At 37.9% G+C, this 25802-nt stretch overlaps 1 protein-coding gene across 2 annotated transcripts in view; it reads left to right on the forward strand.

The window, feature by feature from the left end:
• Positions 1–25802, forward strand: part of LOC123785478 (UDP-glycosyltransferase 3A1-like) — a 35204-nt gene that overhangs the window by 4043 nt on the left and 5359 nt on the right. The window contains exons 1-4 of one of the 2 annotated variants that reach the window (XM_087867933.1): positions 288–667; positions 862–963; positions 14307–14415; positions 16698–17229. In XM_087867933.1, the coding sequence (XP_087724059.1) occupies positions 930–963; positions 14307–14415; positions 16698–17229 (675 nt within the window). In that variant the 5' untranslated portion in view covers positions 288–667; positions 862–929. Of the gene's footprint in view, positions 1–287; positions 668–861; positions 964–14306; positions 14416–16697; positions 17230–25802 lie in introns of those variants that run through there. The other variant, XM_045787255.2, reaches the window with a different exon arrangement.

Genomic DNA, 25802 nt, shown 5'->3' on the forward strand with positions numbered 1-25802 from the left:
CTCTTTATCTTCCATATAACCCCCACCTCCCAATGTGGTTAAATTCTAATCCTTGACCCATAAATTCAAGAAAAAGCTCTGTGTTATCACATGGTTGTAGACATTCATGTGTTAGAGGCTGTACCTCCCCAGATGATCGAGTTTCTATTTCCTTAGGATGCCAGGATTTTTGTTGGATGGGTGATGTCCCCGTCAATCATGCATACGGGATCCTGCAGTTCTACTCCAAGGGCCCGCAGTTATCCTGCATGCCTTCATTTCACGTTCAACAAGGGGCAGGACCCAACTGAAGAACCTCTTGCCAAATACATTTGAATCTGAAGGATTTGGACTCTGAGCAGTGGCTCTAATCCCCTTCCACTTCCGTGGCTCTTTCTTGGACTGATACTGATGTTTCCATGTTTCTGGCTTCCACGTTAACATAAATTCGAGAGGGAAGGATCCCAGAAATAGCTCTGTTTGATTTTCCCTTGGAAACCCTTCATTCTCACATACATAGCACTGTGCCAAAATTTCCACCAAGTAGTTACTTCTTTGGGACACATATCTTCATAAAGCCTGCTTAAATTGCAACATGTACGAGGATCAGGAACTCCTTCAGGCCTAAGCATAAAGAAGCTCATCACACTGGCACAGAGACCTTGAAATGCAAAAGGGAATCTTTCACGTAAGATTGCTACATGTCAAGAATGGGTCAGAAGGAATGTGGATATCTAATCTGGGGCTTATCCAAAAGAAACTCATTTTCTTCTACTGACCATCAGCTCTCTGCTGCCTTACCCTGGATTTCCCAATCCCCAATATCAATTTCCGACTCTCTGTTCTCACCTTTACAAAAATGAAATTTTGTATTGTTTCTAGGTGGAAGCCATTATCTACTTGTGGACCGGGTATCTCAGATTCTTCAAGATCATGGCCATAATGTCACCATGCTGCTTTATGGAGGAGATTATTTAATTCCAAGTATGTTTTTTTGGTAATTATTAAATTTCTCTATCCCAGGAAAAGATAAACAATGTCTTATTGAAAAGATGGGAAAAATGTATGTGTGTGTTTTATGTTAAATGCTGGATATCTTATTAGGCTGTGTAGACCTGGCCTCCACAATGCCATATCTGCATAGTTTACCTCTGTCACTTAGTGTCATTTCATTTTAAGGAAGCCTCCATACATTATTATTGATCAATAAATTCTGAGATTTACCTAAATGGGGCAGCCTTTACTCTTTATAAGTCTGTTCAGAATGTTTATTTCTTCTTAAGTTAACTTTGGTAGTTTATGTCTTTCCAAGAATTTGTCTATATCATCTGTGTCCTAATTTATTGCATCTAAAGTTCATAGGATTCTTTTATAGTCCTTTATATTTCTGCGTGGTCATTAGTGGTGCTCCTTCTTTCATTTTTGGTTCTTGTAATTTGCATCTTTCTGTCTTGTTTGTGAATTTCCTTGATCTTTTCAAAGTACTCACTTTGGTTTCATTGCTTTCATATTGTTTTTCTATTTCCAATTTTATTAATTTCCCCCTTATCTTTATTAATTCTAACATCTGTTCATTTTAGGTTTAACACTTTCCCCAGTATCTTAAGGTGGCAGAATAGGTTATTGAATTGAGAAATTTTTTTTGAGAGCTTTTTTTTTTTTTAACATAGGCATTTACAGCTTTAAATTTCCTTCTAAGTACTGCTTTTGGTGTATTCCTTAAGTTTTGGTATGTTGTATTTTCATTTTCACTTGTCTCAAGTATTTTATTATTTCCCTTGTGATTTCTTTTTAATACATTGTTTATATAAAAGGTGTTGTTTAATTTCCATGATTTATGAATTTTCTGGTTTTCCTTCTGTTGATTTCTAGCTTCAAATGTTGTGGTCAAAAAAAGTATGTTGCATGATATCTATCTTATAAAATCTATTGAGTCTTACTTGTGGCTCACCATATGATCTCTGCTGGAAAATGTCCCATGTACCCTTGAGAAGAATGTGTTTGCTGTTGTTATTGGGTAGAATATTCTGTATGTCTGTTGCATCTAGTGGATCAATGTGTTTAAGTCTTCTATTTCTTTGCTAATCTTCTTTCTGGTTTGTTTATCCATTATTTAGAGTGGAGTATGAAATCTCCAATGATTATTATAGAGCTATTTCTCCTTCAATTCTGTCAGTTTTTGCTTTAGACATTTTGATGGTATCTTATTAGGTGCATATATGTTTATAATTGTTATGTCTTCTTGCTATATTGAACCTTTTATTAATATATACTGTTTCTCTTTGTCTCTTGTAATATTTTTTATTTCAAATCTGTTGTGTTTGATATTTGCTTATCTGCTTCTGATTCTTTTGGTTATTACTTGCATGGAATATCTTTTTCCATCATTTCCCTTTCAGTCTATCTGTGTCATTGGATCTAAAGGGAGTTTCTTGTAGACAGAATATAGTTGGGTTGTGCTTTTCTTTGTGTGTATGTCTGTGGCCTTTTTATTTTTTAAATACATTTCTTTTTGGAATAATTCTAGGTTTACAGGAAAACTGTAAAGATAATATGGGAAGTTCCACCACCCCACACCTTCTCCCCCCCATTGTTAACTCTATTTTATTTTTAATTTTTAAAATCATTATTCTTTATTGAAGTATAGTGACACAAAACATTACATTAGTTTCAGGTGTACAACATAGTGATTTGACAACTGTATAAGTTACGCTATGCTCACCACAAGTGTATCCACGATCTGTCACCATACGAAGATATTACAGTGGGGTCATGTGTTTTTATTCATTCTGCCATTATCTGTCTTTTGATTGGAGAGTTTAATCCATGTACGTTTAATGTAATTACTAAGGAGAGACTTACTTCTGTCCTTTTAATATTTGTTTGCTCTATGCCTTATAGCTTCTTTGTCCCTCACTTTCTGTATCACTGTTTCTTTTGTGTTTAGTTGATTCCTTGCAAAACATTAAATTCTTTTCTCATTGTCTTTTGTGTATATTCTACAGCTATTTCATGTGTGTGGTTACAATGGGGATTTCATTTAACCTTCTAAATCTGTGACATCCGGATTTTAATTTATGCCAGCCATGCTGCTCCTTTATGCCTTCAACCCTAACCTTTTTGGTTAGTTGATGTCACAAAATTACATTTTTATACATTGTGTGCCCCCAAACATAATCTGTCATTAATTTAAATGTACTAGTATCTTAAATTATGTAGAAAAATTGAATGAAGTTACAGGCAAAGTCCAAATAATGTGGTAGTTTTTAAACTAATAATTTTTTTAATGTACTAGTCTCTTAAATCATGTAGAAAATAAAAAAGTAGTTATAAGCCATTGTTACAATAACAGTAGCTTTTACAACTGCCCATTCATTTACCTTTTTAAAGTCTTTATTTCTTCATACACCTTTGAGTTACTCTCTGGTGTCCTTTCATTTTTCCCTGGAGAACCTCCTTGAGTATTCCTCCCAAGGTGGATCTAGTGGTAACAAAATCCCTTAGTTTTGTTTATCTTGGATTGTCTTAATTCTCCTTGACTTTTGATGGGCAGTTTTGCTGGATATAAGATATTTTTGTTGATTGTTCTTTTCTTTTAGGATTTTTTTAAAAAGGTGTTATTTATCTATTTATTTGAGAGAAAGAGAAGGAGAGTGTGAGTAGGGGGAGGGGCAAAGGGAGAGGAGGTGGTGGAGAATCTCAAACAGGCTCCCCACTGTGCACGGAGCCCAACACAGGTCTCAATCTCACAACCCTGAGATCATGACCTTAGCTGAAACCAAGAGTTGGATGATTAACTCACCGAGCCACCCAGGCACCCCTTCTTTTAGCATTTTGAGTATATTGGCCCACTGTCTTCTGGACTCCAATTTTTTTTTTTTTTGCCTCCAAAATTTCTTATTAGAAATCTACTGATAATATCATTGACAAACACTTGTATGTGATGAGTCACTTTTCTCTTGCTGCTTTTAATATTCTCTCTTTATCTTTCTAAATTTTGATTATGATGTGTCCTGATGTGAGTGTCTGAGTTCATTTTCCTTGGAGTTTGTTGAGCTTCCTGGATGCTTATACTCATATCTTTCATTCATTTGGGAGGTCTTCAGCCATTATTACTTAAAATGTTCTCTCTATCCCTGTCTTTCTCTCTTTTCCTTGTGAATCCACAATACTTATGTTGGTCCCTTAGGCTGTGTTCTTTTCTTCAATCTTTTCACTTTCTGTTCTTCATGCTTGATTATTTCCAATGTCTTATCTTCAGGTTCACAGATTATTTCTTCCACTTGCTCAAGTATGCCTTTGAATCCCTCTAATGAAATTTTCATTTTATTTATTGCTTTTTTCAGTTCTAGATTTTGTTTCTGGTTTCTTTTTAGATTTTCTATGCCTTTATTGACATTTCTGTTTTGCATACACTTTTTCCTTGACATTCTCCACTTCTTCCTTTAGTTCTCTGAGGACTTTTAAGCAGTTTTTAAGTCGTCATCTAGTATATCTGCCATCAGGTCTTTCTCAGGGACAGTGTTTTTCCTCTATAAACCTTAGTTTCTGTTTCTTGGGGTGTGGTAATTTTTGTTGAAAACTGACCATTTGAATCTGATAATGTGCTATTTATGGAGGTGAGACTCTCCTCCTTTCTCTAGGGTTTGCAAATTTTTATTATTAATTTTGTTCATTTTTTAAAAATTGATCTAGGCTGCCCTTGTGGTAAGGATCAATGTGAAGTGCAAACTTCAGTATTCTTAGGTCTTTTCTGAACCTTTTCCTGGGCATGAATGGACACTTTCTAATTTTTCTGGTATATGTAGTTGTTTTACAATGTCCCAGTCTTTAATGTTTCCCTCCCAAAAGGAGAAAATGAGAAAAATAAGGGGGAAAAGGGGAATCAGTCTTTTAAGACCCCTTGAAGTTCATTCAGCCAGAGAGGGATGTGGTTGCAACAATAAAGCAAAAATGTTGCTGCTGACTTCTTTGTCTGTATGTCTGTGCTCCGAAGCAGTAATCAGTGATCAGAGCTCAGATACTCGATATTTGAAGGTCATTTTTGCCCACTCAGGCTCTTGAAACTTGTGTACAAGCTGCTCTATGAACACATTTATACAGCTTTCTTCTTAGAAACTGAGGGGTAGGGGATAGGTAGTTGCTACTGTGAAAAGAGCTGAGACTGACTGAAATTATTTGCAGTTTACAGTTAAAGACTTTCCCCTGGTAGTTGGAAACCATCAATTGACTGCAGAGTTCCCAAATAGTTATTTCAGACAAATTCTGCCAGTGGAATTGTTGTCTAGGTCAGGAGACAGATTCCTGGTGCTCCACCATCTTAGCAGAAACTCCCCCACTGCCTTTTGACTTATTATTTCTTTTCAGAATTTTATGTATAGTTATATAGTTGAATATATATGTGAGTATATACATATACACATATATGTGCATGTATAATACAATTTTCATATATTTCATACATATACAAAATTTTCAGCAGTTCCTCTCTTGAAAATAGGAAAACTCCATATACTCTCATGCTGGAAATGGAGCTGTAATAGGTGTTTGACAGCATCAGGGGTAGAAAGACCTTCCAGTGACAAGTAATTGTTCTCAGGGATTCAACTGAGGTGCCATGGCTTGTGCTTTGTGTGGGCCAGCAGCACATCCCTCCTGCGAGCTCCTGTGTGAATGTTTGTGTCCTGCATGCGTGCGCTGGACGAATCTCTGAGAAAGGAGGTTGTCCTCCATGCAGTGTCACACATGTGCTCCTGGAGAAAGTTGAAGGTGGTTAAGATCTTGCCGGCAAAGCTTGTGAGCAGGGCTGTTGAGGTAGTCCATGTGAAGCCAGTTACAAGTGATTTGTGTCCTGCCAAGATGAAGGTGAAGAGACACTGCAGCTGAGAGCTTGTGGAAATAGGAATTAAACAGAATAGGGAGAGGAGTCCAAGATGGTGGAGGAGCAGGAGACCTAAAGTTCATCTGGTCCCAGGTAATTCAGCGAGAGAGCTTCCAAACCATTCTGAATACCTATGAACACAACTGGAGAATGAAGAAAAGAATAGCAGAAACTCTATGAACAGAAAGCGACCACTTTCTGCAAGGAGGAGAAAAGATGGCAAAGGAATACGAGACCCTTTCTCAGCTGTTCCTGAGTCGAGCTGGATATCTACCAGACCATCCTGAAAACCCACAGAATCAGCCTGAGATGCAGGAAGATACACCTGGATCTCTACAAATGAACATCTCCAGCGCTGAGTATTGAGGTACGAACAGGGAGCTGTGAAACCGCGCACAGATATTGGAAGATAAACGGAAGGGGGAAGGAGCCTCCGTGCTTCGGCGCCAGGAAGCAGTAGAGACTTGCACTGGGGAGCTAGCGGACTTGTGGACCGGCACCCGCGAGAGAGCGGACTGAGACTGTGAGCCCGGGAACGCGTGCGACCAGTCTGAAAACCAGAGCTCTGTAGCGCTCACTGGAACCAGATTAAATCTGGGAGCTTGGGAGCGTGCATGTGTCCAAACTGAAAACCAGAACATTGGAGGGTACACTCGAACTAGACTGAAACCAGGAGCTCTGGAGTGCACACGACCAGACTAAAAACTGGTGCTCTGGAGCGTACATGAACCACACTGAAACAGGGAGCTCAGGAGCTCAGGAGTGCCCGTGGAAACTGGGGGCAGCTGGTGGTGTTAGAAGCACAAAGGACAGAGACTTGCTGGCCCTGGAAGTGAGGGCTGGGACACAGGCTGTGGGGCACACATCCCAGGTTGCTGCAGGGTTTTTAGCAGCACTGATAGAAACAGAGTTAAAGTGCCCAAGAGAGCTCAGTGGAGAGGCAACTGTGATCTCTCTGTTCTGAGACAGAGGCTAGGATACGGCCACTGCTGCTCTGACTCTCAGAAGAGTCATAGAAAACCGCCAGGGAAAGCTGCCGGAGAACAAAAGCCCAGAAATACTGGCTCACAGTGTGCCTATCCCCATCCCCCCTCACAGGGGACGGGGCAACTCTACCCAAACAGGGTTTCCTGAATATTAGCGCAGCAGGCCCCTTGCCCAGAAGGCAGGCTGAAATATCAGGAAGCCGACATCCCTAAGGTCCCTATAAAACAAGTGCGCACTGCCTGTGTCCTGGTCAATAACTTGGGCTCTGGGCATCCCCACAAACTCTCCTCATCAGAATGATGAGAAAGAGAAATCCCCCCCAGCAAAGAAAAGATAATGAGTCTGGTCTCTGCCACAGAACTGATAGATATAACCAAACTGTCAGAAATGGAGTTCAGAGTAACAATGGTCAAGATGATGTGTAGGCTTGAAAAAACTATTAATGAAAATATTAACGAGAATATAGAATCTCTAAGGACAGAAATGAGAGTGAATCTCGCAGAAATTAGAAATGCTATGAATCAATTGCAGTCTAAACTAGACACTTTGACAGCCAGGGTAAATGAGGCAGAAGAACAAATTAGTGAATTGGAGGATGGGATGGTAGAAGAGAAAGTTAAAACAGAAACTTGGCTCAAAAAAACCCAATCTCAAGAATGTAGATTACGGGAGGTCACTGACTCAATGAAGCGTTCCAATGTCAGAATCATCATCGGCATCCCTGAGGGGGTGGAGAAAGAGAGAGGACTAGAAGAGATATTTGAACAAATTGTAGCTGAGAACTTCACTAATCTGGCAAAGGAAACAAACATTCGTGTCCAGGAAGCAGAGAAGACCCCTCCCAAGGTCAATGAGAACAGACCTACACCACGTCACGTCATAGTGCATTTCGCAAATATTAGATCCAAGGATACAGTATTGAAAGCGGCCGGGGGAAGAAAATCCTTATGTACAGAGGTAAAAATATCAGAATAACGTCAGACCTGTCTACAGAGACCTGGCAGGCTAGGAAGGGTTGGCAGGGTATTTTCAAAGCTCTATCTGAGAAGAATATGCAGCCAAGGATCCTTTATCCAGCAAGGCTGTCATTCAGAATTGACAGAGAGATAAGGACCTTCCAGGATCAGCAGAAACTGAAGGAATTTGTAACCACCAAACTAGCCCTACAGGAGATATTAAGGGGGGTTCTATAAAAGTAAAAAGGCCCCCAAATTGATACAGAACAGAAATTTACAATCTATAGAAACAAAGACTTCACAGGCAACATGACATCGTTAAAATCATATCTCTCAATAATCACTCTCAATGTGAATGGCGTAAATGCTCCCATAAAATGCCACAGGATTGCAGATTGGATAAGAAGATATGACCCATCCATTTGCTGTCTACGAGAGACTCATCTTGAACCTAAAGATACATCCAGACTGAAAGTGAAGGGATGGAAAACCATTTTTCATGCCAATGGACCTCAAAAGAAAGCTGGGGTAGCAATTCTCATATCAGACAGATTAGATTTTAAACTAAAGACTGTAGTTAGAGATACAGAAGGACACTATATTATTCTTAAAGGATGTATCCAAGAAGTGGATATGACAATTATAAATGTCTATGCCCCCAACAGGGGAGCAGCTAGATACACAAACCAACTCTTAACCAGAATAAAGAGACGTATAGTTAATAATACATTAATAGTAGGGGACTTCAACATTCCACTCTCAGCAATAGACAGATCACCTAAGCAGAAAATCAACAAAGAAATAAGAGCTTTGAATGACATACTGGAACAGATGGAACTCATAGATTTATATAGAACACTACACCCCAGAACAACAGAATACTCATTCTTTTTGAATGCACATGGAACTTTCTCCAGAATAGACCATATACTGGGTCACAAAACAGGTCTTAACCGATACCAAAAGACTGAGATTATTCCCTGCATATTCTCAGACCACAATGCTTTGAAACTGGAACTCAATCACAAGGAAAAATTTGGAAGAAACTCAAACACTTGGAAACTAAGAACCATCCTGCTCAAAAATGATTGGGTAAACCAGGAAATTAAAAATCAGTTTAAACATATTCTGGAGACCAATGAGAATGAAAACAAATCGGTCCAAAACCTGTGGGACACTGCAAAGGCGGTCCTAAGGGGAAAATACATAGCCATCCAAGCCTCACTCGAGAGAACAAAAAAATCTAAAATGCAGTTTTTACATTCTCACCTCAAGAAGCTGGAGCTGGAACAGAAGAATAGGCCTAACCCATGCACGAGAAGGCAGGTGATCAAGATTAGAGCAGAGATCAATGAAGGAGCACAGTAGAGCAGATCAACAGAACAAGAAGCTGGTTCTTTGAAAGAATAAATAAGATCAATAAGCCACTGGCAAGACATATTCAAAAGAATAGAGAAAGGACCCAAATTAATAAAATTATGAATGAAAGGGGAGAGGTCACAACCAACACCAAAGAAATAGGAAGGATCATTAGAAACTTTTATCAACAGCTTTATGCCAATAAATTAAACAACCTGGAAGAAATGGATGCCTTCCTGGAAACCTATAAACTACCAAGACTGAAACAGGAAGAAATTGATTATTTAAACAGACCAATTAATTATGCAGAGATTGAAGCAGTGATCAAAAACCTCCCCAAAAACAAGAGTTCAGGGCCTGACGGATTCCCCGGGGAATTCTACCAAACATTCAAAGAAGAAAAATACCTATTCTCCTGAAGCTTTTTCAAAGAATAGAAACAGAAGAAAAACTACCAAACTCATTCTATGAGGCCAGTATTACCTTGATCCCCAAACCAGGCAAAGACCCCATCAAAAAGGATAATTACAGACTGATTTCCCTGATGAGTATGGACACCAAAAATCTCAACAAGATCCTAGCTAATAGGATCCAAAAGTACATTAAAAGGATTATCCATCAAGAGCAAGTGGGATTCACCCTGGAATGCAAGGGTGGCTCCACATTTGCAAATCGATCAGTGTGATAGATCATATCAACAAGAAAAGAGCCAAGAACCATATGATCCTTTCAATTGATGCAGAAAAAGCATTTGACAAAATACAGCATCCTTTCCTGATTAAAACCCTTCAGAGTGTAGGGATAGAGGGTACTTTCCTCAATTTCATAAAAACCATCTATGAAAAGCCTACAGTGAATATCATTCTCAATGGGGAAAAGCTGAAAGCCTTTCCCTTAAGATCAGGAACACGACAAGGATGCCCACTCTCGCCATTATTATTCATGACAGTACTAGAAGTCCTTGCAACAGCAATCAGACAACAAAAAGGGATAAAAGGCATCCAAATTGGCAAAGAAGAAGTCAAACTGTCTCTCTTCGCAGATGACATGATACTCTATATAGAAAACCCAAAAGACTCCACCCCCAAACTTCCAGAACTTATAGAACAATTCAGTGATGTGGCAGGATACAAAATCAATGCTCAGAAATCAGTTGCATTTCTATACACGAACAATGAGACTCAAGAAAGAGAAATTAGGGAATCCATTCCATTTACAATAGCACCAAAAATCGTACGTTATCTCGGAATTAACTTAAGCAGAGACGTAAAGGATCTATATTCTAGAAACTACAAATCACTCTTGAAAGACATTGAAGAAGGCACAAAAAGATGGAAAAATATTCCATGCTCATGGATCGGAAGAACAAACATAGTTAAAATGTCTGTGCGACCCAGAGCAATCTACACTTTCAGTGCCATCCCGATCAAAATACCAATGACATTTTTCATAGAACTGGAAAAAACAGCCCTTAATTTTGTGTGGAACCAGAAAAGACCCCAAATCTCCAAGAAATTCTTGAAAAGGAAAAACAAAGCTGGGGACATCACATTGCCGGACTTCAAGCTATACTACAAAGCTGTGATCATTAAGACAGCATGGTACTGGCACAAAAACAGACACATAGACCAATGGAACAGAATAGAGAACCCAGAAATGGACCCTTGGCTCTTTGGGCAACTAATCTTTGACAAGGCAGGAAAAACAACTGGTGGAAAAAATACAGTCTCTTCAATAAATAGTGCTGGGAAAATTGGACAGCTATATGCAAAAGAATGAAACTTGACCACTCTCTCACACCATACACAAAGATAAACTCCAAATGGTTGAAAGACCTCGATATGAGACAGGAATCCATCAAAATCCTAGAGGAGAACATAGGCTGCAGCCTCTTTGACATCGGCCACAGCAACTTTTTTTTCATGACACATCTCCAAAGGCAAGAGGAACAAAAGAACAAATGAACTTGTGGGACTTCATCAAGATCAAAACTTCTGCACAGCCAAGGAAACAGTCAAAAGAACTAAGAGGCAACCCATGGAATGGGAGAAGATATTTGCAAATGACACTACAGATAAAAGACTGGTATCCAAGATCTACAAAGAACTTCTCAAACTCAATACACGTGAAACAAATAATCAAATCAAAAAATGGGCAGAAGATATGAACAGACACTTTTCCAATGAAGACATACAAATGGCTAACAGACACATGAAAAAATGTTCAAAATCATTAGCCTTCAGGGAAATTCAAATCAAAACCACCTTGAGATACCACCTTATACCATTTAGAATGGCAAAAATGGACAAGGCCGGAAACAACAAATGTTGGAGAGGATGGGGAGAAAGGGGATCCCTCTTACACTGTTGGTGGAAATGCAAGTTGGTACAGCCACTTTGGAAAACAGTGTGGAGGTCCCTTAAAAAGTTAAAAATTGAGCTACCCTATGATCCAGCCATTGCACTACTGGGTATTTACCCCGAAGATACAGACATAGTGAAGAGAAGGGCCATATGCACCCCAAAGTTCATAGCAGCATTGTCCACAATAGCTAAATCGTGGAAAGAGCCGAGATGCCCTTCAACAGATGACTGGATTAAGAAGATGTAGTCCATATATACAATGGAATATTACTCAGCCATCAGAAAGAACGATTGCACAACATTTGCAGCAACATGGATGGGACTGGAGGAGATTATTCTAAGTGAAATAAGTCAAGCAGAGAAAGACAATTATCATATGGTTTCACTCATTTATGGAATATAAGAAATAGGAAGATCGGTGGGAGAAGGAAGGGAAGAATGAAGGGGGGGGTAAACAGAAGGGGGAATGAACCATGATAGACTGTGGACTCTGGGAAACAAACTGAGGGCTTCAGAGGGGAGGGGGGTGGGGGATTGGGATAGGCTGGTGATGGGTATTAAGGAGGGCACATATTGCATGGTGCACTGGGTGTTATATGCAAGTAATGAATCATGGAACATTGCATCAAGAACTGGGGATGTACTGTATGGTGACTAATATAACAAAATAAATATTATTAAAAATAAAAAAAATTAAAAAAAAGGAATTGAACAGCATATATTACCTAATCTATGCTTGCAAAGTGTCTATTAGTAGTTAGATACAATCGGTAATTTCAGTAATATTAGAAATGGCAGCCCTAATATGTAGACATTGGCAGTGAAGTTACAGTAGTCCACTAAGAGGCACCATTCATTCAGGTTTAAGAATAGTCTAAATTAGGCTATTAAATGGAGAACCAGTGAGGATAATCACTCCTTTGTTAATAGATGCTTTTTAATGGGATTTAATCCTTGAAGGCACTCTATTAAATCATATTTGATTGTATTAACAGTTTTAATATATTTGGCAGATCCAATGAGTCCCTTTTTGTCATGCTGTTAGTGCTAAGACCTTAATTTTATTTTATGACTTGTTACATAAAAGCAACCATAGCCGCTATGAAATAACTTAACCAATGGGTCTTACGACTATGAGTTATTTAATACCGGTAGTTAAGACAGGGCCTGAACAATTGTCCTCTATCTAATGTTTTGTAACTCCTAAGAGTACAGATATACTTTGATAAATTTGGTGAGCTCTTATGATATATCTGTTATTTCCCCCCAATATTAACCAAGACAATTAAGGTTTGTCTTTGGTCATCTTATCCAATGTTTAAAGTAATTTGGAACCTCTGATGTAAAGTCACAATCTGTGTCATTTCTCTGTAATAATTTTTTTTAAGTAATGTTAGATTCCACATATGTCAAAACTAAGAACTCTGTTTTAATTTCTTTCCTGACTCTCCCACCCTGCAATTTCCCATTTTTTACCATTCCTTTGTTGTTATTACATATACTCTGGGGAGGGTGTTCCTTCTAACATGCTTGTATTTACATGTTTCTTCCTCAGAATGTCCCATCAAGGCTAGAGGCCTCCCTAGTGGTGATTTTGAGAGACCTGAGATTGAGTTTGAATGACCTCTTTGCATTAAATCCATGGGGGTATCATCAGTGTTTTTTCCCATTACTGTGTTAATCAAGGTTTTCTTTTAGCTACAGAGATATAATCAGCAGCAGTAGCAAAGGAATTTTCTGGGTTTCTAGTGCACCTTCTACTTTTGTGGGTGTGAATCTCATCATATGACATAGTGACTACCCTTCTTCAACCATTCTTGTAAACTGGAATCAGTCTTACCCAGAGCACTGTTTATACTGGGGGCAGTCCTTGAGATACACAATTATTGGTCACAGGGTTCTCCCTAGCCTCGTATCAATCAGGGCTCATGCTGGGATTCAGAAGCACAATCCAAGCTGACACAGAAAACAGGTTTGTGTGAGACACATGGCCCAGGGCCACTGAAAACCTAAACCCATACTTTTGTCTCTAAATGCTAATTATGGAAGCTTCTAAGTAGGGTGGAGGTGAGGATTCTCTTACTTGGGTCCCTGGCTTGCTTGGCTTGAAACTCTTGCTCACAGAAGAGAGGGCATGTTGAAGCTTTCTTCTGTTTGCCAAGATATGTCACAGAATGTTAAGGGGGAGATGGAGCTTGAAAGTTGTCATCAGTCCAACTTCAAAAATGGTGTCAGACTCTTTTAACACATGGGTTATGGGGGAAATGCCAGGATGTGAAGTAGGGCTGCAGAGGACTACTATTTTTAACTTAGCCTTTGGCATATTTTTGGCAGAATGAAAACCTTCGCATGTATCTCTTTTAAGTAATAAAAATGATTTTTTTTTTCTAAGAGACAAAGGACTGGGGAACTGGGATAAAATAAGAACTGTATTTAAATATGAAGTGTACTGCTTACTATATGTGCAAACCTGACAAATTATCTGACACTCCATTTATCTTTGTTTTCTCACCTGTAAAATGAAAAATATCTATGCCTTTACCTGAAGGCTTTAAATTGAATAAAAGTAATTTAGTTATTATAAGGTTCTCAGTAAATATTATCAGATCTTATGATTGAAGAAATGAAAAAGCGAGCAAAAAAAAAACCTTCTAAAAGCAAACATTCAAATATATATAAAATTTTTAGAATAAAAGCTATTGTCTTCATGCTAATATTAATCTGGGTTTTATGACATAATTACATATTTTTTTATTGGTGTTTTAAATTTGTTTTATTTAGAAAAGAAGGAAAATTCATACCAAGTTATCAGTTGGCTTCTACCTGAGGAACATGAAAAAGAATTAAAGAAATATTTTGACTTCTATATGACAGAAGTTTTGCATGGCAGGTAATTTCTTTTATTTTCTGAATGAAAGACGATTTTAGTGACAAATAAATGGTTGGATGCATGGATACCTGGAGTGAGTTTAAGAAAAGTAGATGGGTGGTTGGATGAGGGGATGGATGGGGAGACCAGTGATGGGGGGCAGTGGTTGGACGGAGTAGATCAGTTTTGTACTCCCAGTCTTTCAGTCTGTCTACTTTGGCTCTTCTGGTAAAAGCCTGAAAGTATTTCTGTATAGCACGGGGGGATTGTCTCTTCTGGATCTTCGTGGCAACGCTTCACCCACAGTGCTTGCATATATACTCTTTGCAACGCAGAGGGCAGGATAAGCAACATAATTTCTCATTGTTGGTAAGCATGCCAGAGCCCCCACTTTATACTTACTTTTCCTCTCTTCTCATCACATAAATTCAAGAATGGAAAAATATAGGGGCACATGGGTGGCTCAGTTGGTTAAGTGTCTGCCTTTGGCTTCGGTCATGATCCCACGGTCCTGGGATCCAGTCCTGCATTGGGCTCCCTGCTCAGCGGGGAGCCTGCTTCTCCCTCTCCTCCCTGCTTGTGCTCTCTCTCGCTATCTCTGTCTCTCTCTTTCAAATAAATAAATACAATCTAAAAAAAAGGAATGGAAAAATGTTTATGAACATTGATTTTTCATATCTTGAGCCACTGTCTTTTTAACTCATTTAAAAACCCAAATGCCTTGATGATACAGTGTGAGATTAGCCTGAAAGTTTTTGTTGTTACCTGGGATGTACTGAACGATCTTCATCTTTGGCGTAAGAAGGAAAAGACACATATTCGTGCCTTGCTTGGTTAATTATAGTGGCCTAGCTCCACCTCCTTTTTTTCCTTAAAAATTTTATTCAGTCATCAAGGTGGTCTTAAAATCTGGCTTTTTCCGTAAAGCTTTTCTCCTTACCTAAACTAGAAGACCAAATTCTCTTGTCTATGATATCTTATTTAAAATGCTCATTTTAAACTTTGTCTATATAATCTTGTGTTGTTATTCATAATTTTTTTAAGTGTATGTCTTGACTCTTCTCCCCCACTTTATTTCTTTGAAGTCTGGTTGTACACACATGTTAAATATGGTGCAATATGGTGAGAACAGTACCTTCCTGTATTTTGTTCCATTTATTAACTTAATTTCCAATATTATTAATGCTCTACTTTTGAGGAATTTGTACTTCATATCTTGAATTTATCCACAATATGTAGCAGTCATTCATTATGTAAAATCATTAAAAAATATAATGGAGGATCATTTCAGCTAATCATCTGTTGTCACTTCAAGTCCATTCTAAAGTGCACGTGGGCATCTGCATATTGCTAGCAAGTTCTCACCTGTGGGCCTTTTTTAGGTGGGCTGACATGGTGCAGTGTTGTATAGGTTAGAGGTTTGCTGGACCATTGATTCTCTCAGTCCTTCATTCAAGTAGGAGGCCCATGGGTCACCAAAGCACCTGTAACCTCTGGTCAGGAGCGTTCTCATCTATTGCCCATATGTTGTGTGAAAAGGGTCATTTTCCTTGCAGGCACTAGTGGGAAAATATTGAAGGAGAATAGTGCCATAGACAGCGTCTTAAATAGGTATCAGTAAAATGCTAGCGTTAGTTCTTTGAATACTCTAGGAAGCATGAAATGGAAAGGTTAATAAGAAGCTTTAAACAGACTTTTATTTTTGTTTGTTTTAACAACCCTCATAGGCTAGAAAAATGTAAATCTCATATTCAGCTTAGAATTTGGCTTCTAATTTTTACCATCAGAAAGTTCCTTGTATGAAGCAATCTGTCAAATGTAGACTATACAAAATTTAAAGAAAAAAACAGGGCTATATTATCAATATTGGTGGACTCTGCTACCAAGTTACTTCTACAGGTAGGCTGGGAAAGAAGACAGTCACTCATTAAAAGTCAGTATACAGAAAAAAGTTAAAGAGAGCATCATAGAATGTGTCAAGTAGACAAGGGCCTATGAGGTCTGCTACAGTCAGAGATGGCTTGCAAAGTGGAGGGCTCTTGAATTGGCATGGATGGTGGGTGGATATGATTAGGTGCACAAAGGGGAGGGGAGGAGGTGAGAACATTTTAGGAAGCAGAAACACCCAGAGCAGAGTGCCCAGAGGGGAGTTATTCGTTGGACGCTGGTAAAATAGGTGGGCTGCTGCCAGATATGGTTTTACTTACCTGGGGTATTTTCTTTGTAGCCCAAGACTCCATTATGTACTGTGAAATTAACACCTCCAATGATTGTTTGCCCTTACTTTTTTTTTTTTTTTCCAGAGAAGCATTTGACAACTTTGTAAAGTTAATGGAACAATTGGGGATTCAGTGCAGTGATTTGCTGAGGAGAAGTGATATCATGGATTCTTTAAAAAATGAGAAATTTGACTTGGTATTTGTTGAAGCATTTGACTTCTGTTCTTTCCTGGTTGCTGAGAAGCTTAGGAAGCAGTTTGTGTCAATTCTTCCCACTCCCTTTGGCAGTGTGGACCTTGGGTTACCAAACCCTGTGTCTTATGTTCCAGTATTCCATTCTTTGCTAACTGACCACATGGACTTCTGGGGCAGAGTGAAGAATTTTCTGATGTTCTTTGATTTCTCCATGAAGCAATGGCGAATCCAGTCTACATTTGACAACACCATCAAGGAACATTTCCCAGAAGATTCTAGGCCGGTTTTGTCTCATCTTCTAAAGAAAGCAGAGCTGTGGTTTGTTAACTCTGACTTTGCCCTTGAGTTTGCTCGGCCCCTGCTTCCCAACACTGTGTATATTGGAGGCTTACTGGCCAGACCTGTTAAACCAATACCACAAGTAAGTAAAACCTTAAGTGTCAATATGGACTTCATGCAGAGCTCTTCAGTGCAGAATTGGGGGCTCCCCGGCTAGTGGGAACTGGGATTGAAGTAGGGGTGAGACAAACAAAACACCTGGAATATACATTTTATTTTATTTTAAATTTACTATTCTATTTTATTCTATTCTATTTAAAATTTTATTTTGTTTTCATGAAAACACTTAATATGAGATCTACCCTCTTAAGTTTTTGCAAGTACAATATGAATTATTGACTGTAGGTACCATGTTGTGCCTCAGATCTCTATATCTTACTCATCTCACTTAACTTTACAACTCTTTCTCTCCATGGAATAGTAACTACTTGTTATCCCCTTCCCCCAACTGCTGGAAACCAACTCCCACTTCTGATTCTATGACCTTGATTATTTTAGATGCTTCATATAAGTGAAATCCTGCAACATTTGCTTTTCTGTGACTGGCTTATGTCACTTAGCATAATGTCCTCAGGGTTCATTCTTGTTTTCACATATTGCAAAATTTCCTTCTTTTTAAAATCTAAATAGTATTGCATTGTGTATATACACACACACAACATATATATATATATATATATATATATATATATATATATATATATATACACACACATTGTATATATAGTATATATATGCACTATATATACACACACCATATATATATAGTATATATAGTATTTATACACATATGTATGTATAGTATATACATAATACAATATATATACACAATATATACAATATATATATACACCATATATATACACAATAAAAATATATATACAATACAATATATACAACAAATACAATATATGTACAATATATACAATACTATACACACACACACACACACCCAATGCAATACTATTTAGCCTTTAAAAAGAAGGAAATATATGAAAACATGAATGAACCCTGAGGACATTATATATATGGTGTATGTATATATATATATATATATATATATATATATATATATATATATATATATAGGGTGTATATATATTTTGTATATGGTGAGTATATATATATTGTATATGGTGTGTTGTGTGTGTGTGTTATATATGTATACACTGTATTTTCTTTAACCTTTCATCTTTTGATGGACATTTTGCTTTTTCAACATCGTGGCTATTTTGAATAGTGCTTCAGTGAACATGGGAATACATATATCTTTCTGAGCCTTTGATTTTCATTCTCCTGTGTATATACACAGAAATGGAATTGCTGGGTCATATGCTGGTTCTATGTTTTTGGCCAGGGAGGGGTGGGGGGGAATCTCTGTATTGTTTTCCATAGTGGCTGCAGCGTTTTGCGTTCCTAACAACAGTATGTAAGGATTGCAATTGCTCCACATCCTCAACATTTGTCTTCTATTTTTTAATAATAACCATACTGACAGGTGTGAAGTGATACCTCATTGTGGTTTTGATTTGCATTTTCCTGATGACTAGTGTTGCTGAGCATTTTTTCATATTGTTTGCCATTTGTATGTTGTCTTTGGCTAAATGTCTATTCAAGTCCTTAGCCTATTTTTTAATGGGGTTATAAGATTTTTTTTTTTTTTTGCTCTTGAGTTGTAGGCTTTTTCAATACATTTTGGAGATTAATGAGATTAATCTCTTATCCGGAATATGATTTGCCTATATTTTCCTTTTGTAAATTGTCTCTTTACTCTGTTAATTGTTTCTTATGCTGTGCAGAAACTTGTGTTTGTTTGTTTTTTGAATTTATTTTGTTTCTGTTGCCTGTGCATTGGGTGTTTTATCAGTGAAATCATTGCCAAGATCAATATCAGGAAGTTTTTGCCCTGTTTTCTTCTATGAGCTTCTCAGTTTCAGGTCTAATATTTAAATCTTTAATCCATTTTTTTTTTTTTTGTATGGTGTAAGGTGAGGATCCAGTTTTATTCTTGTTCATGTGGATATCCACATGCTGGGGGTCGGGATTCCGGTGAGAGGGTGTTTTCATAACTATCCTCTGGCTTTGGTGAGACTGATAACACATTTTGCTGGGGTGAAGTACCCTTTCATTTAGTTTCTGGATTTCTTACAAGGGGAATTGGACCACGAAATGTTGCCGAATTGGCATGTTTTGGGGGGAAGGAGTGTCCAGAGCTTCCTGCTCTGCCGTCTTGCTGACCCCAGGGCCCACTTTTAAGGAAGCCCTTCCTGTAAGGGTCGTGGAAGTACTGTTAGGTCCTACATGACCCTGTTACTGATAATCTCCTTGAAGAACAACCCTAAGCTCTTACTATGCCTTACTCTAGTCCTAGACGTGTAGGTAAAAATGCTTCAGTATGTTGATATTTTAATTTTCTTTTTTTATGATCACATGTACAATAATTATGAAGTGAGAGGCTACCACATGAAAGAATATTTAAGGAGATTGGTTATCTGTGATGAAACATATAAAAAAAAGAGACATAATATAATGAGGCACTGGGTGCCCCTGACAGCAAGACCTGCAGGCATCATCTCCAATGGTTTCTTCCTGTACAGCCGCCATTCCTGACTCAGCCTAGATTTTCTGATTTGATTGCCTGGGATTGGGTGTAGGTATTGTAAGTTTTAAATGCTACTCGGGTGGTCTGAATGCAGAGCCTGAATTCAGAACCACTGCTCTAGAAGTTATCAAAGTGAAGTAGAGCTGAGATTAGTGGCTGCCTGTTGCCTGAAGGTACTGGGTTGCTATTGTATGGAAGTCATCCCATATATTGCATATCATGCCACCGTGAGGGAATGGTGATGGTCTCCAATTTTATAAATGAGACGGCAGACGTTCAGGTGATGTACATACTATTCCCAGTACCATTCAGCTCAGAGCAGCAAAAGCCTAGGTCTGGACTGGGCTTTCTAGGCGCCAAAGCCTCTACCCTTTCACTACTGACCTTGCATTGAGTAAACAGAAAAAGCTGGGGAATGATTCATGGGCAAAATGGACTTTGGTTCATGGTGGCATTTTTAAAGAAATGGAACTGGGGAGGAAGACACAGGTTGAGAGAACAGGAGGTCCAATGGGTGGAGGTATCAGTGAGATGGCCATGAGGCTGGGTTCCCTTGGTGACACTAGAGAGACTAGAATAGTGGAAGCTTCAATTGCACAAATAAGACTAGGCCAAAACACAGGTCTTACCTGACATGATGGTGGGTCAGGTCTTGGAACCGAGACGGAGTTATTAAGGAGGAGAATAATGGAAGTTAAGGTGTGTAATTTGTCAGATAACAGATGCTCATACAATTTTTCTTCTCTCATTTCCCAATTTTTTTTATTGTGACCAAATATACATAGTATAAAATTTACCACTTTAACCATAGTGAAGGATACAGTTCAGGGGCATTAAGAACTTCCACACTACTGTGCAACCATTACTGCATCCATCTCCAGAACATTTTCCTCTTCCCAAACTGAAACTTCATACCCATTCAACAGTGACTCCTCGTTTCCTCTCTGCCTCCAGACCCTGGCAACCACTATTCTCCTTTTGTCTGTATGAATTTGACTACACAAGCTACCTTTTTATAGGTGGAATCATACAATATTTATTCTTCTGTGAGGGCTTAGTTCACTTTGCATAATGTCTTCAAGATTCAACCATGTTTTATTATGTGTCTGAATTTCTTTCCTTTTTAGGTTGAGTAGTATTTCATTGTATGTATATACCACATTTATTTAGCTATTCATCTGTTCATGGATACTTGGGCTACTTCTCATTTTGGCTCTTGTGAATCATGCTGCTATGTTCATGAATAGTAGTGTATAAATATTTGTCTGAGTCCCTGCTTTTAATTCTTTTGGGAATATACTGAGAAATGGAATTTCTGGGTCATATAGTTGTATATTTAATTTTTTGAGGAACTGCCATACAGTCCTTTAGAGTGGCTGTCCCAGTTTACATTTCTACCAACAATGCATAAGAGTTCCAACTTTTCTGTATCTTCATAAACACTGGTCATTTTCTGTTTGTATGTGTGTATTTTAATTTTGTTCTTAGCCCTCCTAATGGGTGGGAAGTGGTGTCTCATTATGGCTAGATCAGGATTTCCCTGATTAGTGATGTTTACCATTTCATAAGCTTATTGGACATTTATATATCTTCTTTGGAGAAATATCTGTTTAAATCTTTGCCCATTTTTGAATCATGTTGGTTTTTTGGGTAGAGCAGTTCTTTATACAATCTGGCTATCAATTCCTTACCAGGTATATGACTTGCAAATATTTCTCCCATTCCCTGGGTTGCCCTTTTCACTATGTTGATAGTGTCTTCTGATTCACAGTTTTTCTTTTTGGTGAAATCCAGTTTAACTATTTTTTATTTTGTTGCCTATGGTGTTGGTGTCTTATACCGAGAAATCACTGCCAAATATAATGACAAGAAGATTTCTCCTTCTCTTTTCTTCCAAGAGTTTTATACTATTAGCTCATATCTTTAGATATTCAGTCTATTTTAAGTTGGTTTAGTATATGGTATAATGTAATCATTCAACTTCAGTCTTTTGCATGTGGATATCCAGTTTTCCAATGCCATTTGCTGAAAAGACTGCTTTTTACCTAATGAGTGGCCTGACACCTTTGTCAAAAGTTATTTGACCAAATGTACGTGGGAATATTTCTGGACTTTCTCTTTTATTTCGTTGATCTATACATCTGTCTTTTGCCATAGCACACTATTTTGATTATTATAGCTTTGTAGTAATTTTTGACATCAGAAAATGTGAGACCTCCAACCCTGTTCTTTTTTTCCACACTGTTTCGGGTACTCAAGTTTTTGAAATTCCATATCAAGTTTAGGATAGCTTTTTATTTCTGCCAAAAGAAAATGTTGTTCACTATTGATAGAGATCACATGGTTATCTATGGATCACCTTGGGAAGTACTGACTTCTTTAAAGTAATAAGTCTTCTTTTTTTTTTTTTTAAAGATTTTATTTATTTATTTGACAGAGATAGAGACAGCCATTGAGAGAGGGAACACAAGCAGGGGGAGTGGGAGAGGAAGAAGCAGGCTCATAGCGGAAGAGCCTGATGTGGGGCTCGATCCCATAACGCTGGGATCACACCCTGAGCCGAAGGCAGATGCTTAACTGCTGTGCCACCCAGGCGCCCCTAAAGTATTAAGTCTTCTAATCCATGAAGCCTGGATTTCTTTTTCCATTTCTTTTTGCCTTTCTTAATTTCCTTCAGCAATGTCTTATAGTTTTCAATGTAAAATCTTTCCCCTCCTTAGTTACATGTATTCCTGTGTATTTTTATTTTTTTGATTTATTGTAAATGGAATTGTTTTCTGATCTCCTTCTTGAAATGTTTATTATTAATGTATAGTAATGCAATTAATATTTTGAGCTGATTTTGTTTCTTGCTTCTTTTCTAAATTTGTTTATTAGTTCTGACAGGTTTATTGGTGTATGAGGAATCTTAGAGCTGTCTACATATAATATCTTGTCATGTGCCATAAGTTCTTGAAGCAATCTTTCTGCTATTTCCCCTTTCTCCTCTCCTGTGACCTCCATAATGCATATAATAATCCACATGATGGGGTCCTACAAGTCCCTTACACTCTATTCACTTTTTTGGTCCTTTCTCCTTTTTGTTCCTTAGACCTGATATTTTAGATGACCTGTCTTCAAGTGTACGAAGCCTTTCTCCTGTCTGTTTGGGTCTGCATTGATTTAGTGAATTTTTCAATTCAGTTATTGTAATTTTTTGTTTTGATTTTGGTTGTTCATTTTGAAAAGTAATTTCTGTCAGTTTGTTCATATTTTGTCTTCCAGATTTCCTTTAGTTCTTTTCCCATATTTTTCTTTAGCTCTTTGCTCATATTTAGTCAATTTTAAAGACTTTGTTTAGTAAATCCAATGTCTGTTTCTTCAAAGAGAGTTTCTGGAGATTGATTTTGTCCCTTTATATGACACATTTTGGCTTTTTATTCTTTTTTTAATTCTTTTTTTTTTTTTTTTTGGTATGCCTGTGATCTTTTCTGGAAAGTTTTGGGCATTTGTAAGAATCAGTCACCTCTACTTGTATTTGCAGGCTGCCGTAGAACACCTTCACTAATTAGTGGGGAATGTTTTAATACTTTGGATCAGCCAGAGAAGACAACTTAGTCTTACATATTTTCTAAGCATTTTTCTTGTCTAGACCTTTTGTAAGCTTTTAGTCACCTGATTCTTTCTGTACGCTTGGCTAATTTTAATGTCTTAAATTCCCAGAGTCCCAGGTTCTGCTCCAAGCCCTAGATGTTCCATTGTATTTTATTCCCATAATTTCTTGCTCCCAAGATTCAAAGTTCTGTAGTCTCCCTGAAGGTTTTACATGGCATGGTGCCCTCTACTGTCTTTCAAGACTCCCACCAGCCTGATACCTGAACTATACTGCCATTTCAGCCAGAGCTCCGAGTCTGGTGAGACCTAAACTTGTTACTTGGGAAGCTACAGAGCAGTTACAATGTTGCAAATTGTTTCAGTTCTACTCCTGCTGCTGAAGTCAGGGCCAGCACTGCTGCCTCTGGCTCCTGGCATGCCACTCCAGGAAGACTGTGGGGCAAGAAGAAGTAAAAATGCCATGGAAATTCTCACCATTCTGAGTGTGTCTGTTTGTTTGTTTTCTTTTCTTTTCTTTTTTTTAAGATTTTATTTATTTATTTGACAGAGATAGAGACAGCCAGCGAGAGAGGGAGCACAGCAGGGGGAGTGGGAGAGGAAGAAGCAGGCTCCCAGCGGAGGAGCCCGATGTGGGGCTCGATCCCATAACGCCGGGATCACGCCCTGAGCCGAAGGCAGACGCTTAACAACTGCGCTACCCAGGCGCCCCATTTGTTTGTTTTCTTGAATGGCATGTGTTTGGTTTCTGTATATCAGTGACCATTTTCCCAAGTCCTTTAAAATTATTGGAGTTAGTCTTTAGATTTTTTGGTCCTTTTATTTTTTCTGTGAGGGACTGGGAGTATGTAGCTTCTTATGACATCATGTTCTGCCCTTGCCAATTTTAAATTATAGATTTACACTGATCTTATAAATGTCAAATGATAAGAAAGCTGATTCTAGTGGTCCTTTGGGATGGTAATTCTTAGTGTAATGCTGGATGGAGATAAGTAGGGCCAGAATGGCACAGGGTGGTAAGGGGCTGGCAGCTGGGGATAGCCAGCAAATGCAGAGAAAGGAAGAAACAAATGTTTTGCAGAATTGACATAAACATATTGAACTAATTTTTAGGGTATTAGATCATGAACTTCTTTAAGAATCATCTGGGGGTGGCTACATACTAACTAATATCAGACAAAATAGACTGATGTCAAAACTCTTACAGTATACAAAGGATACAAAATCAATCAGCATAATACAACACATTAATAGAATCAAGGGGATAAAAAAGCACATCATACCAAGGGATGCAGAAAAGACATTTGATAAAACTAACACTCTTTCATGATAAAAACACTCACAAAACCAGGAGTAGAAAGCTACTTTTCGAACATGATAAAGAGTATTTATGGAACACAGCTAACATCATACTCTTTATGATAGACTGAAATCGTGCTGCCTAAGATCAGGAGTCTAAGATGCCCACTTACATCACTGCTGTTCAAATATGCCCTAGACAGAGCAAGTACACAAGAAAAAGAAATAAAAGGCATCCAAATTGGAGTGGTCAATGTGGAAATATTTTTATTTTTGTAGACATAATCCTATATATAGAAAATCCCAAAGAATTCACACACCTCCCGCTAGATCTAATGAATGAATCCAGCAAAGTTGCAGGGAAAAATATCAATATGCAAATATGAGTTGTATTTCCATACACTGCCTATAAATATTTTGAAAATGAAATTAAGTAAATTATTCTATTTACAACAGCATCCAATTAAACTGAGGAGGTGAAAGACATGGACACCACAAATTTGCTGAAAGAAATTCAGAAAGACCTAAATAAATAGAAAGACATCTCCAGACCATGGATTGTGAGACTTAATATTGTTAGGAGAGCAATACTACTCAGCGTGATCTACAGATTTTATCTGATCCTTATCAACATTTGAATGGTCTTATTATTATTATTTGCAGAAATGGAGAAGCCAATCTTCAAATTCACATGGAAATGTAAGAGACCCTGAATAACAAAAACGTTATGAAAAAGAACAGAGTTGGGTGACTCATACAACTGTGACCAATTCATTTTTGATGAGGGTGCCAAGAGCAATCAATGGAGAGAATAATCTTTTCAGGAAATGGTACTGGGGCCACTGGGCATTCATTCACATGAAAGAGAATGCAGTTTGAACCTTCCTCACACTACATACTAAAATTAACTCAAAATGGATCAATGGCTTAAATAAAGAGCTAAAAGCCAAAAAATTCTTGGAAGAAAAGAAAGGGGTAAATTTCATGGACTTGAATTTGGCAATGAATTTGTAGACGTGACACCAAAAGCATGAGTAATAAAGGAAAAACACAGATAAATAGGACTTCATCAAGATTGAAAACTTCTCTATAACGAAGAACACGTAAATAGAAAATGAAAGAACAATTTATCAAGTACAAGGTAAATATGTCCCCTCCCTCTG

Source organism: Ursus americanus, chromosome 15 (genome assembly GCF_024610735.1).
Source record: "Ursus americanus isolate L20-20 chromosome 15, mUrsAme1.1.p, whole genome shotgun sequence".
Lineage (NCBI taxonomy): Eukaryota > Metazoa > Chordata > Mammalia > Carnivora > Ursidae > Ursus > Ursus americanus.